Here is a 17557-nt window from a genome sequence, read left to right as displayed (position 1 = left end):
GTCTTTTCTGTTTTGCTTATGTGCAAACTTAATCGAACCCATAGCCGAAACTCTTATCTTTCCCATAATTTAGCGTTTCTTAGTGCCACTGGAACAATCACATTGGTTTATTTTTTATATCATAATGCTTTCTTTCTAAATGTCCTCGGAGTTTTTTTTTTTGCTAGGGGCTTTACGTCGCACCGACACAGATAGGTCTTATGGCGACGGTCTCGGAGTTTTGCAGGTTTCATGCACTCGTTCGACATCTCTTCATAACAGCACAAAACATACTGCGGTTTCTGTTCGGTTTCATCACCGCACCAAGTAATTCCTAATTGCAAATACGAGCTATCTAATTTCGTACTGTATTTTTTAAACTACTGTTTGCTTTTACCTTAATAGTAGACCTAGCACATTTTCTCGCCATTAAAATACACGTTTCACAGTTAAAATTAGCATCTCCTGTATCACTTCATTTTCTTTTCGAGTCCCTGTTCTAAGTCACTGTTCCATTATTAAAAGAGTTTACAACATTAAAACTGTAGTTAACTTACGACACACTTTATCCAACAAAAAACTAAGCACTCCTGGTATTCTGATTATTGACTGAGAAAGCAAAACCGTCAGTTTGTATAAATATGGACAACAAATGTTTACTTGGAACAGCAAGGGAAAGCGGGAGCAATAACATCGTATTGCATTTTTGCTTGCTTCACCGCTCTTATGTTACGAGCCCTACCAATATTTATGGACACGTATCGTGATCCCTTAAGACTTACACCTAGAAGACCCTCATTAAATGGTCATTAACTTAATCCTTAAAGGAACACCGCTCTCTCTGATGCTGAGTCTCCGTACTTACTGGGCTACGGCGCTTCACGAACAGGCACGGATAACACACGTGCCTGTTACCTTCCACCTCGCTCGTATTTAAGGCCGTTTACAGGAAACGCTACTATGATTGCTTTCCGCACTCGTTGATGTTTCAGTTTTGATGGCAATTTCTGTATGAGGAATGTTTCATTGACCGAGAAAGTGGCCGTGTGGTTACGGTCGAGCAACAGTAATCTTGCATTCGGGCGATAGTGGGTTCGAACCCCACTGTCGGCAGCCCTGAAGATGGTTTTCCGTGGTTTCCCATTTTCACACCAGGCAAATGCTGGAGCTGTACCTCGATTAAGGTGAAGGTCGCTTCCTTCCCACTCCTAGCCCTTTCCTGCCCCATCGTCGCCATAAGACCTATCTGTGTCGGTGCGACGTAAAGCCAATTGAAAATAATTTCTTTCATTGCCCCTGAGTATCGAACTGGGAACCACAACATCGTGATTGCACTTGACTTCGCTCGTCGCTGTATAGATGGACGTAGGTTTTTTCAGCGCGCTCACTGTGTCGGCAAGTGTACCTACTGTACATCACGAAGTTAGTAATTATTCCTCCTCTGAAATGGCGTATGGCTTTTAGTGCCGGGAGTGTCCGAAGACATGTTCAGCTCGCCAGATGCAGGTCTTTTGCTTTGACGTTCATAGGCGACCTGCGCGTCGTGATGAGGATGAAATGATGACGAAGACGACATATACACCCAGTCCCCTGCCAGCAAAAGTAACCGATTATGGTTAAAATTCCCGACCTTGCCGGGAATTGAACCCGGGATCCCTGTGACTAAAGGCCAGCACGCTAAACATTTAGCCAAGGAGCCGAACATTCCTCCTCTGATAGCCTACAAGAAAAGTCATAAAGGAAGACATTTCAACAACTTTATTTTAATGTCTACACTCTCATAAAAGAACGAGTGCGTGACATATAAGATATGTTTCTCCACGTTTAATATTTTATTAGACAATTTTAATTATCACAATGACATTCACCTCCCATGTAGACACAAATCGTATGGAAACCCAACAAACGTTATATCTTTAGATTATATTGTTTATAAGTAAAGCATACCTACGAGAAACTTGCATTATAGGCCTATAATTCACTAATTATTTTTGAGTGACTGAACATAACCTTATCTAGGTTATTTTAAGGGGACCTACATATTGAAGAAAAAATATACAATTCGATTTAATACATCATAATATTGCTGTACATCTAGACTAGACATTTCGTGGCTAATTGTATATGTTTTTTTTCACAAGTACAGCCCCAGCATTTGTCTGGTGTGAAAATGGGAAACCACGGAGAACCATCTTCAGGGCTGCCGACAGTGGGGTTCGAACCCACTATCTCCCAAATACTGGATACTGGCCGCACTTAAGCGACTGCAGCTATCAAGCTCGATCAACTGTTATCATAACCTTCTCCATTACTTCAAAAGGAAGGCAGTTATTATATATAATACAAAATAATACATCCCGATACTTGCAACAACGTAAACGAAGAAATCCCAAAAATGCTTACTTCTCTAAGTTTATTTCTATAGAATTGATTTGTGTTATGGTAAGAGATCAACTACATCAAGTATGTCTATGCATCGTGCTTAAATCTTTCCACTCACGAAACAAAAAAGAAAAAAAAAATATGTGTATCCATTTTAGGTACGAGTAATTATTAGCATACAGCCTTCAGCAATCAAATGGTATCAGCCACCTTTGTGTTAAAATCAGCTTATACATGAATACTGAGGGTAAAATAATTTTATATTGCAATGACGAACTACAGTATTAGGTCTGAGTCTGTGCAACAATTTCGGGAATTTCTAATTAGTAGCCACAATAGACTCTGTGACAATTTTAACAATAGCTGAGTGGTTCCCAACATTTTTTAGTTCACGCCACCATTGCTAAAAACGGGTATTCGCACGGCGCACTACTGGCTGCGTAAGGAAAGGTATTACTAGCATTGCTCATACCTGAATCACTTTCACGTTTCTGAAGCCAATGATAAGACCGAGACAGGTCAACGAAGGGATAGCATTATTTTGTTTTAACTCAAACCAGAAGAGAGAGTGCAATGTAAACAGCCATCTTCATTTTCTTCTTTACATTAACTGTTATTCGATACTTACTTACTTACTTTTAACACTGGGACAGTCAAAATCCATCTTAGTACAAATAAGTAGTCATGAATGGAATTAAAATTTGTTGACCTCTACTACTATGAAAGGAATATTAATATGTTATCAATGCTACACAAAAGTTCAAATGCCTCTCATCATGAAATCTATTGATACTTAGCTTCTTCACATTATGTGCACGCATTTCACTCTCACAACAATAATTACCACGTATTCAATGAAAGCCTGTCTATTTTTAAAAACACAGAAAGAAATTTCCCAAACACTACACTAATTCTACACCGCGCGAAAATGATAGTTATTTACCTAGAAGTATAACGTGCCGAGAAAGTTCGGTAAGCTTCTGGAACAATCAGTAAATGTAGATAGTTTTTAGAGAACCTTGTAGAGGCTTTTGCAAAGTCATTTAGTAGTTGAGATACTGGGAAGTACTAGGACTGCTAAATATAGCATCTAATTACTAACTTACTTTGGAGGCTGAAAATAAAAAGTGAGAAATTTGTTCTATTCTGCGGCGCCCCGCGACGAAGCCCCGGCTCCTTAGGGCGTCACGGCGCACATCTTCTAATCATTGTATTTTGGTTAATATTCTTTCAACTTAGCCAAGTGACATCATCACTAGTTTATCACCCATGTGGTCTTGGTACGAGTCTCGTCAATATAAGTGTGACCGGGCCAGTTGGCCGTGCGGTTAGGGACGCGCAGTTGTGAGCTTGCATAGTCGATTCGAACCCCAGTGTCGGCAGCCCTGAAGATGGTTTTCCGTAGTTTCCTATTTTCACACCAGGCAAATGCTGGGGCTGTACCTTAATTAAAGCCAAGGCCGCTTCCTTACCACTCCTAGCCCTTTCCTATCTCATCGTCGCTATAAGATCTACCTGTGTCGGTGCGACGTAAAACAAATTATTAAAAATAATACAAGTGAGATTTTCAAAGTGGAAATTCATGTCCCAGGTAGTTCGAATTCCACGCAAAATGGTAGGTTCCATGGGTTAAGATTAGTAGTCCTGTAAACCTCCAAGTCTGCTTTGTATGATCATAGCATGATCGTAGCGGTATGATTTGTTTTTTCTTCATTTACTCTTGGTAGCGTTTCCAGTATCAGGTAAACATTGGAAAATAAACCCAACTTCTTTAAGAGGGAATAGCAAATCACTGGGATGTACACAGTACTATCCAACAACCAAATATTCGTTCATGGAGTCAATAATAGTTAATTCTTGAGTAACCCTTGGGGGAACACAAGATCTTGGGATCTGCAACACTTTCATGGGATGGAAGGTTGGCACTAAACAAGAGGCATCTATATAGCTAATACGTAGGGATATGCACATTTTGAACTACGGGATATTACTTGATAAATTCTATCCGAACAGGTAAATTTAGAGAAAAGTATCATCTTGAACTTACGGAACAGTTAATGAATCAATTGACGGAAGTATCCTTTCAGAATTACGGAACGGAATTTTCACATTTTTTCACTTGTTCGTTTGTGCTGTAAAGTTGTTCTGAAAATAGTTTCAATATCCCGTAAATTTTGTCTCACTTAGCCCTGGCACTCGTCTAGTGTTTTCTCTCTCCTCAAAGTTTTGAGACATTATTTAATAAGCTCTACTCCACTTGATATGCGATTTCCTGGGCGTTTTCTTGGTAGTGATGTCTTGTTGATCATTAGACATACATCACTGTGGATGACCAGAGTTCACCTGATCGTGTGGAGAGCCGTTGCAGGGCCCAGTTGTGCATACAGCAATTGCGCCTGCGCAGAACCAGTGCTTGGAGATCACAGTATGCTCATTACTGAACAGCCTTGGCATGCTGCACATAAGAATCTCCAGTAGTACAGTATGTGTGTGTGTGATATTGTGAGGGGACATTCGTAGTGTTAAATTGACTGTTCTCCCGCGCACACGCAGGTTGTTAGTAAAATGTCATGATTATCTGATGGACAACACAGGAGGCCCAAAATTTTAGTGATGAGTCATAGTTCAAGGATAAACTCTTTTTTGTGGACATAACTTCCTCTCTGTGACTCTTGACTCAGTGTTTTGTGGAGCATTGTAAGAAAAGTGTTTGTGAGGTGCTTAACGACGATAATAGACTTACTTCTACCCCATTATTGCAGTACTTACATAATCACCGCTGATGAAGGTGCTCTAAACGCTTACCGATTTTTCTGCGCGACAATTATGTTGTATGGTACGAAATATATATTTATTCTCGTATAATAGTTATTAGCGATTGAATATTGTGTTTTCAACTATATGTTGAGGTCTTTGGCAGTCAGACTAAGTGCCAAATTTCCATTAGCGCGCATGCGTCTGAGTTTACACAGTAGTGATACAATAATGTGGAAATAAAGCCGGTAAATGATTTTTATTTATATTTCTCTTTTGCGATATGGAGGCAGTAAAAAATTAACATTAATTTCAAATGACTGAACTAGATACAATTCTATGAAACTTCCAATGTATAATTAATTTTCTTTTCAAAGTCAGCGAATCGCACCTTTGACCTGTTTTAATTTACATTGTATTTGCTGTGTGTTTGACAGACTGAAAAACCTTTGTTACATTTAACTAAGTCAACACTGGAAAACATGGCTTCATTTTGACAGGTATTAAATTATTCATTCAAGGAACAGATCGTTGACCTATTTCTTGGATTAACATTTTTAGTTCTTAGCATCTCGTGTAATGAAATTCCTCTTTTTTGTGTCTTCAAACAAGCACTCAATGTAATTTCCACGTAATATTTACCGTAGATGTTCCGTAAATTTTTCGATGCTACTACTTGTACTCTGATTTTCTCAGTTTCGTAATTGAATGTATATCCTCTCTTTCGAGGCTTATATGTTCCAATGTATAATTCATTTGCTGCGTAATTTTCCTGGCGGATATGTTAATGTATCAAAATGTTCTCTGACGCACACGGCATTCAGGCAAAAGAGGTTTAGGTAACACAGATTTTGTGCTAACAGGGAGAGAATAGAAAGCATTGATGAACAAGACATAGTTCCTATTTATTTTTCGGCATAGGAATTTTAATATATTTGATATTACGTGAAGAATAGGTACCTATAGGTATTTTCACTACAGTGACCTGCTCCATAGACTCGTTGCATTCAACTGAGTCGTTTACTAGACAGTAATTACTATAGTAGTGTGATATCTAATGGCATTCATTGTTTAGAGACATCTGAAGGTGGGAGGATGGGAACAAACTCGTTCTCCAATTTGGTAAAGATTTGTGAAAATTACTCATGAATGGTGATGTCTCACATGCGATAGAACTTTAAACATACATTATAATTACCTAAGTCAAAAAGCACTGACTGAAATACGACTACACTGACTGTGATATTTTGTGCATCGCAGTACAGACTGGGAAACGAAGACATTATTTGTGGTTACGATATTTTCGTTCAGTTTTATGTTATCTCTTATACATACAGTTTTTGGACTAAGGAGGATTAGCAAAGGAGATTTTCTACAAAATTATCTTAATACCTCCAACTCAATGAGACGCTTCCTCTAGACACAGGAGAATCCTGTAGGCTCAAAGACACTAATTAGCCTTTGCTAGAAAAGCAGAGGCATTCTCGTGTCAGTGTTTACCTTCCTTTCGGGTTGAAATAATGTGGAGGACTAAAATTTAACGAATTCCTTAGAAATGAATATATAGGGATAAACAGCTTTTCATACTTAACCCTAGAATTACTGAAACTACTTACACTATTCAATTGTCTTGAATTTGTGTTCGAAACTTATCTTCCTTTTTCATATTCCTTGTATTTGCCATGTACTCGTATTTATGTTCCTTTGTGTATTCCAGATGTAATCTTTTGTTCACGAGTCCATCAGAATTTTACAATATTCTCTAGTTTCACTTTAGTGATAATGGTTATCTCCACGAACTATCAGACTGTAAACTCTGTTTAATTTTCGAGTTCTTCAATGTATTGGTTTTATGCACATTTATAGTATGTTAATTACTTTTATTTGTTGTGGTGGGATATTTCTACACACCCTCGATAACTCTCGATATATATACTTAGTAGTTCTGGGGAAAGCAGTTGTCATAATTTGCTAAATGATTTGGGAGATCAACTAAAAGACACTAAACAACAAGGAAATTATGACTTTAACATTGCAATTTCACGTATCGGTGCATTATAAATCATCCATTGGTAAGACTATTCATTAGAAACAGAGAAGTAGTCACTAATTTTTCAGCTACTGGTAATAAGGTTAGGAAAGTGTCTTAAGGTTGAGAGTTATGTCTCGTGTCTCAAGATGTCTTGTCTTCTTACAGCGGCAGCGATCAAGCCGGCGAAGCTCCGCACCGCTCTCCCATAGGGATGATGGACGGCGCGGCGGTGCTTCAGCAGGCGCTGGCGGGCGAAAGCGTCGTAGAAAAAGAACGTCGCATCTCCGAAATGATCTTGCACCTACAGATGGCGCGCGAACAGCTTCTGTCACAGGATCAGGCCAAGGTATTTAAAATAAACCTATTTCGTTCTAAATTAGGACTTTATATTATTAGTGTTTCTCTGCAGGTTGAAAGCCAGTGTTGTTAGTGGTTGCCTATTTCCAGACAATGAGGAATGATATTGGATTTAAAAAATGAAATGATAACTTATGTAAATCGGACATTATTATTAAGTGAAATATTGACTTGAGGGATAGTGTTTTGTCCTCCCAAACTGCGTGCTCTAAATTTACAGAAATCTTTCGTTGATTGTGATACGCTGAGGACACAGCCTCTTAACAGAAGCTGGTAAAAAATGCGAGAAAAGAGTAGCTGTGGTCAGATCCCTCTATAGAGCGTATTAGGATTCATGCCAGCTTACTGTGTTAGTTCTGTTTCTCAACCTTGGATTATAAAATCACTTTGCGGGACTAGTAATCTCGCAGCAAAAAAAAAAAAAAAAAAAAAAAAAAAAAAAAAAAAAATTACGGGCCTTTTCGTTATTTAAGCTTATAAGTGTATTTTGCCAGAATCATTTGTCGTAAGCACGATCGTATTATTGTAAGTAAAACGAACCATTCAGGGAAGCATTAATTTTCTGTTCTCCAAGAGAAGGACAGGGTGTTCCCCACAGGTTACTATCTCAGTGTAAAGTAAGATTCACCATTATCTTGCATATTGAAGTCATAAACGGTTTTACTTTTTTGGACTTATTCTTTAAACGATTTTGTTTTATGTGAGAGGTTTTCACGTACAAATCGATCTTCAGGTGATTTTCGCAGAAACATTAACGAAAACGTAAATCTCAAGTAATCGGAGCAAAGTAGCCATAATTAATAGAGTTCCATTATATCGTGTTCATCACTTCATAGTACGAAGTACAATATTCTTAAAATACTGTGTGGTGAAATAAAGAGAATAATGTTAAACTGATTTACATACCGTGTGAGGAAAGCTAAATAGTATAATTTCTTTCTATCATTAAGTTATTTGTCTAAAGCACGGGGAGGAAACTCGTCTAAGGTTACCAAACAACACAGACAATTTAATCACTAAGATATTTACAATATACTAATAGACAAGCAATACAACTGTTGAATGCAAGGTACTAGGCTAAATTATCTGTTCTTCGCACAAGGGTTTTTGTTCGATAAAAGTTTTGTTTTTCTTTTGCATATAAAAGAGAATAAAAGGAAAAATCGTCCTTATTTCTTAGGATGTCCATGGAAACAACCACGCGTAGGTGACCAGGTTTTCTTCCTCTTTTGGAGTTTGCTTACACTTCACATTCCGTTGTTAACTGAGAGATAGTAACGCTACCCAGTGGTATAAAACTTAACTGTGATAACAGCCCGCGGTATATGAACGCTACCAAGCGGCATAAAATTAACTATCATATCAGTCGTAGACCTGTCGCTCCGAAACATTGCACATTTCTCATGCTTTCACCTCTTGGGGTTTACATTTTTCAGAAAGACTTCCTAGCTGTTGCCTATGGCCTTAGAGGAGCTTATATGTCTAATTTCATTCTCATTGCTCGTCACCATAAGACCTATTTGTGTCGGTGCAACGTGAAGCCACTAACAAAAAAGAAAAAAAGAAACCATTCTCATTAACTTGGTGGTTCTTGCGTGATTGATACTTCGAATTTTTATTTACGATATATAAATATTATTGGCGTGATTAGCCATCATTGGCTTAGCTGCTAGCTTTCCACCCGCATGGCTGAGGTTCGAACCCCGGTCGATTTGGGGTTGGAGTTTTCACCTGAAAATTCACGTGGCGTCAGGAAGTTCATCCGGCCTTAAACCCCCGGCCAAAACCAAAATGAGCCTGAGTGGCTCTGGTGATCCCAGAAATACCTGGAAAGAGCTGAAGAAAGATTTTATGCTGAATCCAGTTCATTGGGTAAAGGCCAGGAAGAAGATATAGGCCTACAGTGTGTCATTATATAAACAGATAGAAATACGAAGTTGAAAGCATCAGTTGTTGAGAGAATGTGTTTTTGTAATCTAAGCCTTACTGTAGATTTTGAACATTGTTGACAGTGTGTTTTATAACCGCTAATAGTTGGAACAAATTCCTCATTTTGAACAGTCAGCCTATTCAGTTTTGGTGGTTAAGTATGGAGTATATATTATATTCCGCTGAAGAACTACTGAAATACATCCATATGATTTTCTGAGAACAGTTAACGTTTAAATACCACGTTGAACTCATGATAAAAGCAGTGACTTTATAATATTGATAGTAGAAATCCGTGAGGTTTGAAGTTCCTTAACGGACATTGCAGCTGTTACGAGGTTCTCACGGCACTCCTCACTTAGCGGTCCCTCAACAATTCACCTGCGATGTTACGTAATAGACTATTACAAGACAGTAGAGGGTTCTCCACTTAAAATACATACAGACTATTTAATAAATAACTTCATCTCTATGAAATTCTAGTCATGACTATGAGTCTGCAGTTGTGAAGTACTTGCCATATAGCGTTCAGTGATCCGGACAACTAATTGCCGCAGTTCTCCTGAGAGTTCTTCAGACATTAACACCAAGGTGTTTGAACAGAATTAAACTAATACTCGGTTAGTACTGATATAGTAGTACTGGTGACCCCAGAAATACCTGAGAAGAGCTGAAGAAAATTTTATGCGGAACCCAGTTCATTGGGTAAAGGCCAGGAAGAAGATATGCAGTGTGTCATTATATAAACATTAAGCATACAAGCAAGAAAGAAAACCGAGCTCGATAGCTGCAGTCGCTTAAGTGCGGCCAGTATTCAGTAATAGGGAGGTAGTGGGTTCGAGCCCCACTGTCGGCAGCCTTGAGGATGGTTTTCCGTGGTTTCCCATTTTCACACCAGGCAAATGCCGAAGCTGTACCTTAATTAAGGCCACGGCCGCTTCCTTCCAATTCCCAGGCCTTTCCTATCCCATCGTCGCCATAAGACATATCTGTGTCGGTGCGACGTAAAGCAAATAGAAAAAAATGCAAGAAGGAAGAAAACGTTTTAATTTGTCGGACAGCGAGTTGGAGTTCTACTAGGCCTATGCTACGTTTCTTAATACTCTGTTATTCAATACAGCGTAATAATCTATCTAAATACAGCGTAATAATCTATCTAAATACAGCGTAATAATCTATGTAATGGAAGCTGCACTGATTGTGGGATGGGGAACAATTTGAATGTACTGTATTTAAGACTGTTTTATTTTTATTTTTCGCAGCACAGTAGCAAATCTGTCGCAGTATTGGAAGAAAGATCAAATGCCTCTAAAATACGCATTGCGTTCTGCAAACAATCCGTGTACGATCCCTCTGAAGGTATGCATCTGCAAGAAGAATTCTATTGACTGCTTGATTAACTAAGAAACCACTTGTATATATTTGTATTAACATTACACTCTAAAAACCATCATTTTAGTAGCTTGCCGATCACCTTTGCGCTCATTCATATTTACCTTACTAACAATCTGTTCTCCGTATGAAACATTTTAAATCCTAAATTTCTAAGACGGTTAAAAGTCTGCAAGTTTACCGTAATTCGAGGAATCAAGACAGATAATGTGGAAGTATTGATTTCCTTTAGTACTCAGATTGACTCCCGATACTAATATAATACCGGAAGAAAATAGGTCACCGTACATTTTATGGGTTACCTTTCGTTTTATGATGTCTGGGTGATTCTTGTCTACATGGTAGTACATAAGATATAAGGTAGAACGTTTATCATATTATTAAATACAATAGAACCTCTCATAATCCGAAATCACGTCTAAGTTCATAATATCCTTATAATGTGCTTCTTAAAAAATGACTACAACACGCCTACAAGCATCTTCCAACGATGTGTGTTGTAGCCTACTTTTCGTACATAGCAGATGATTCTTACCAAACTAACCATTTCCTATTTCCTCTTACGATTACTAGGAGGAGTGTATGTTAGGAAAGTCTACAAAGTGGAATAATTCCTCTAGCTTATTTAGATGCTTTTATTTTTATTTTTATTACATGCTCTCTAAAACGGCTGATTTTATGACCGATAATAGTCCGAAAAATTGAACTTAAAACCGCTAAAGTCGTCAGTGGACTCTTAAACAAAATTCTCAAATTTCGTATATCATTGCATTAAAAGTTACTGCAGTTGAAATGCTCAATGAATTTGAGAAAAATACTCAGTACGACATTTACCTTTTAAAACAATGGTGCAATAGCTGCTAGCATCTTGAAAAGGTGTGGCAATCCAACTGACGAGCCCGCTGGCACCAGCAGGGCGAAACGGTAGTAATTTGACGATTGAAAAAGGCCTAACGAGCTTAAATAACTTTAAATTGTTCGTATAAGTTAGAGAGCTTTTATTTATATATTTATAATACCATTGCACTTGAGCGAGGTGGTGGTAGTGTTTGTTTATGGCAGTTGGTGGATGACATAGAGGCGAGGAGTGGGCGTGTCCATGAATCGCTTGCAGTTACCATGAGTTCGAGGAAGTTCGAGCTCGTTTAAAAAAAACGAAGGAGGCTGCGACGTATCACGCCATTCGTGGCGTGTTAGTAAGTAGGCCTACTCTATTTCTAGTAGGAATATGAACTGTTCCATTTTGTGACAAGTCCTACTGCCTAAATAATTACTAATTACTGTTTGAAAGTTAAACATGTGGAAACTTTTCAGTTTATTCTACATGCATAAAATTTTATTACTACATGTATCGACAACATTTTGGTGGAGTTAAGCTTGCTCAGCGAGCATTGATACAGTTACTCTTAATTTTTGACAAGATGAAATTCCCTCTGACTATACTGCATTCCCATCTCCATTTTCCTCAATATGTGAACCATACTTAATGTTCTACTACTGCAATAATTGTAATTTTTTTTTTTTTTACAAGTTGCTTTACGTCACACTGGCACAGATAGGTCTTATGGGGACGATGGGAAAGAAAGGGCTCGGAGTGAGAAGGAAGCGGCTGTGGTATTAATTAAGGTACAGCCCCAGCATTCACCTGGTGTGAAAATGGCAAATCACGGAAAAACATCTTCAGGGCTTCTGGCAGTGGGGTTCGAAGCCACTATCTCCCGAATAGTGGATACTGGCCGCACTTAAAGTGACTGCAGCTATCGAGCTCGGTACTTGTAATTCATTTTGCAAAACACACGTCATATTGTGGATCCTGTGGTTTAACTGCGATCTAAATTAAAATGTAGGTCTAATACTCTTAAAACTGAAAATATATTATTTGCTTCTCTCAGCATAAGATTTTTAAAAAGCACTCGTAAGAATTAAGTAAAATGTGTGTTCAAAAATTTCACGATTGAATTCATCGTAGAAATAAATTATAAAAAATAAAAGAGGAATCGTTTGGACTCCTTCTGCTGATCATTCCGGGGCCATTATGAGTAATCTACCTTCGTTTATTTCAGTTGTGTAATATCATCGAAATTGGTCCACATCAAGGCTCCTAATAACATGGAATGCTGTCAAACATTTTTCACACTCTAATATAATAGCTGAAATATAATGATGGTTTTAGATCACAGCCATTCCTGTTTCCTTTCTTCAGTGAAATATGCTGGATTTTTAACTTTTCAACATGCAGGATGAGGCATATTAAGCAGCTTTATCACTTGCAAGATGTGGACCGGAGACCAAAGTTTGTAAATGGTCGAAGAATGAGACTGTTGTTAAGCTGAAGAGAGTCGTTCAGAATTAATAATAATAATAATAATAATAATAATAATAATAATAATAATAATAATAATAATAATAATAATTACGTCTCAAAATGCAGGGTGTACCGTATAGCATTTTCTCAGAAGGTATTACAAATACATCCCTAGACGAAGTACTCGTACTACCTAATAGGGGCATAGACACATTTTCATTATTTGGTAGAAAAATAGAATAAGAAGCTTTGAAAACGTAGGTAACTTGTCACGAGGCGTAAATGGGTTCACACAAGGAAGTAAGTATAGAAGAAAAAACAGAGATATCCTATAATTCATAGAATAGAAAACTCCATCTATTTGGCTCCAGAATTAACCATTTCTGATTAAAGGAATGGAATCCTCTTTCCATCCTTGTCCAAAACACTGCCAATATTTGCTGTAAAGCTGAAAATGTATATGGAATGTAAGCACCTAAGTCCACTATTTCGAAGAATACCATACATTTTAAATGAATTTATCCGAGAAGGCGGGGTAACATCAACAGAATTCCACATGGGAAGAACGAGGAACTCAGATGTGTCGATCTCGTGATTGGAAGCCGTAGATTTCATTTTCGTCTAATAGAAAAATGATGCTAACTTTAAAGCTAAGGGATACATAGCATAATTACATGAATATTTACAGAGACCTGCTCCAGTGCTCGTTATAATGAAAAGTCCGCTTTTATTTCTGCTCAGTAAATTGACAAATATAGCGCTCACTTTCTGCATTATTCAGAGAGTATAAAGTAACATCGATGTGATGTAAATAACTAATGTTGCAATAAATTAATCCATCAAGAGACTGTTTATTTTAGGAAATGAAATTAATAAAGCCATACCAGTATTAGTGTGTACAGCGTTTTGGCTGAATGGTCAACGTTAAGGCCTTTGGTTCAGGTGGCCCCAGGTTTTATTTCCGGTCGAGTCTGGTATTTTAATCTCGTCTGATTAATTCTTCTGACACCGGGCGAGTTGGTCGTGCGGTTAAGGGCGCGCGGCTGTGAGCTTGCATCCGGGAGATAGTGGGTTCGAATCCCACTGTCGGCAGCCCTGAAGATGGTTTTCCGTGGTTTCACGTTTTCACACCAAGCAAATGCTGGGGCTGTACCTTATTTAAGACCACGGCCGCTTCCTTCCCACTCCCAGACCTTTCCTATCCCCTCGTCGCCATAAGACCTATCTGTATCGGTGTGACGTAAAGCAACTAGCAAAAAGAAATCTTCTGACTCGCGGACCGGGTATCTGTATGTGTTCGAATACACTCCTATTCATATTCATACAACATGCGACTACCAACCACTACCAGAAACACATAATAGTGGATATTTATCTCCACATAAAGTTGGCGCCAGAAAGAGCATCCGGTCGTAAAACAGGGCCAAATCGACTTGTGCGACACAGTTCACACCCGCTACGCAGCTGTGGTGTGGGAAAAGTGTTGGTAGTAGTTGAAGAAGAAGAAGAAGAAGAAGAAGAAGAAGAAGAAGACCATTGTACGTGCTATTTCATATTCATGCTCATTAATCAAGAGGACAAACTGATTATCTACGGACAGATTGATTGCGAACAAGAAAGTTGCTGAAGGACGTTTCCTGCCACATGATATGAATAACGTAGTTTTGAGTTTGGATTTCTTAGAAACATGGCACTCCTTTTTACTCTTGGATGCTTCACAAAAATATGTTGTTAAAAGTGAGTTAGATAGTTAAAAGACATCATTCCGCTACCTACTATGTAATGTAGTCTACTGTAACATAGTCAGTAATTCCTTACTGTTCAAAAATACGTTCGATGGTTGTTGAGCTATGGTGATATAAAATCAACCGGCGGAAATTTTACGGAGGAAAATTGTAGGGAAGAAATATTTCATTGGAAATTACAATGAAAATGAAAATCCGCAGCCTGCTTCCAGTCATTCAACCGGGCCAGGAATGGAATGAATAAAGCCTCCATCTAGCGGCGAGGATAGGAATGTGCTGGCTGCCGAAGCCTGTCGCGCTCCTCTGGGGCAATGATAAATGACTGACAGATGAAATGAAATGATATTGGAGAGTGTAGCTGGAATGAAGGAAGACAGGGTAAACCAGAGTAACCGGAGAAAAACCTGTCGCGCCTCCGCTTTGTCCAGCACAAATCTCACATGGAGTGACGGGGATTTGAACCACGGAACCCAGCGGTGAGAGATCGGCGCGGTGCCGCCTGAGCCATGGAGGTTTGTTTTGTTTGTTTTAGAAACTACAAGCCTGAAGTATAACCCCCTCTCTCCACCATAATTCCACAGCCGTGATGCATAGGGTTACCATATCGATGAAGTAGAAAAATACTTTTCATTGAATGCATGACCACGTACGTGATTGTGGGGGTGGTGGTAGAGTATACGCCTAACTCTTATGATGTACTGATTAAAAATAGAAGCACTGAAATAGCTCACCTACTTTTCATAAGGCGGTGCTTGGCTGAACTCCTTAACAAATTCCTTTCCTCATAGGATTTTTTTTTTCAAATTTGAAAATCGATCAGATAGGTGGGATTTCTGAATGATGACTCCTTTCTCCTGATTCAGTTCTACAGACTACTATGGGATTTTATTGAACTGCATCCACTGAAAAAGATTTGATCGGCTAACGTTTCTACCTTAGTCCCGCCGCATATTTCCTTAATTTCAATTTGCTGGTTAAATATATAGCGTGAGGAGAGAGAGAGAGAGAGAGAGAGAGAGAGAGAGCAAAAGAAGACATCCCAGAAAATACATGATTATGAGTACGTCTGGTAACCCTACTGATGGGCCGTGGCCTACCAAGTGGCCGCTGCTCAGCCCGAAGATCTACAGATTACGAGGTGACGCGTGCTCAGCGAGACGAATTAATATTCTTTGCAATTTTCTAAATTGTAGCCCTTTCCTAGCATTCGACATTAAAAGCCGTTTGGCGACTTTATCAAAACAACTGTAAATACGAGTTTGCTGATCATGTAAAGAAAACATTAATCATAAATTATTGATAAACGAGTTAACTAAGGACAAAGTGACCGTAATGTCTGTGCTGATTTCTATAAATGGCTTATCTCGCTCAACCAATTCACCTAGAATCTGAAAACTTTTCTAATTAAACGTTTTATAAAAGATATTAGGCTACTATTATTTATTATATTTGATATATTTATATATTTAGTGTTCTCTGTATTAATTATATTTGTTAATAATTCGTACTCGGATTAATAAATTATAAGAGGATTTAGATAGTTCTATCATCAGACTCTTTCCTAAAACTTCACCAAAACTTGGGGAAAAAATATGTATTTATTTAATTTTATAGGCCGTAAAGCACACTCATCTCCGTACAGGCCAAGTCCCTGGGAGAGGTGGAAGGTAAAGGCTTCCACTATCCGAAACCTCTGCACTTGGTGGGGTAGCCTACGCCCGGCTGCCTTTGCCCCCAGGAATTAACTGGGTACTCATTTTTTATGTAGGCTGAGTGAACCTCTGGGCTATATGCACCTCCGAAAGCGGAAATATCGTTTCTTAAATTAGTGTTCGACTTCTGACGGGGAGTCGAACCCGCATCCGTCCGGGTGAACCGAGCCTGGCAGTCATAGGTCTTAAAGTGGCTGTAAATTGTAGGAATGTAGAGCCTTACAACCGAGTTACCTGAAACATCTGTACGACTGAGTTGGGAAGCCGCTGTCACTGCCGATATTCGAAACTGATACCACTGAACGGTGCAGTTTTCCAGACTTGCCATGAAATGTGGCTCAGACTACAAGCAATGCTTTTTTTTTTAAAGAGTTCTTGCAAAGAAATGTACTCTGCCACAATAGTGTGTAAACATAGCCTACATATGGTACTGTACCAATTCATTACTTGTAGCGTATGATTCTGCGTTAAGCCGCGTCACAGATCTCTGTTTATGTGCGTGGTACTTCTTATTTCCAATCTGGACATCGGTTTTGATATGAAGTCACACACACACACACACACACACACACACACACACACACACACACACACACACACACACACACACACCGGGCGAGTTGGCCGTGCGGTTAGGGCTGCGCAGCTGTGAGCTTGCATCCGGGAAATAGTGGGTTCGAGCCCCACTGTCGGCAATCTTGACGGTGGTTTTCCGTGGTTTCCCATTTGCACATCAGGCAAATGCTGGGGCTGCCACGGCCGCTTCCTTCCCACTCCTAGCCCTTTCCTATCCCATCGTCGCCATAAGACTTATCTATGTCAGTACGACGAAAAACAAATTGTAAAAAAATGAAGTCACAGATATATTTCTCAGTAATCGTCATTTAGGTCGAACATATTTCCAGTTTGTTAAGTGGTTAGTATTCAAAAGGCGGAAAGTTTCAGCATGCTTGAAAGCGAGAATTCGGCG

General features: G+C 38.8%; 1 protein-coding gene across 1 annotated transcript in view; it reads left to right on the top strand.

Moving 5' to 3' along the window:
• Sox102F (transcription factor Sox102F) overlaps positions 1 to 17557 on the top strand; it is a 669258-nt gene that overhangs the window by 403463 nt on the left and 248238 nt on the right. The window contains exon 3 of the mRNA XM_067143137.2: positions 7313 to 7493. Coding sequence (XP_066999238.1) covers positions 7313 to 7493 — 181 coding nt within the window. The remainder of the gene's footprint in view (positions 1 to 7312; positions 7494 to 17557) is intronic.

The sequence above is a fragment of the Anabrus simplex genome, chromosome 3 (genome assembly GCF_040414725.1).
Source record: "Anabrus simplex isolate iqAnaSimp1 chromosome 3, ASM4041472v1, whole genome shotgun sequence".
Lineage (NCBI taxonomy): Eukaryota > Metazoa > Arthropoda > Insecta > Orthoptera > Tettigoniidae > Anabrus > Anabrus simplex.
The sequence above is the reverse complement of the archived record's forward strand: the minus strand, read 5'-3'. Positions and strand labels throughout refer to the sequence as shown.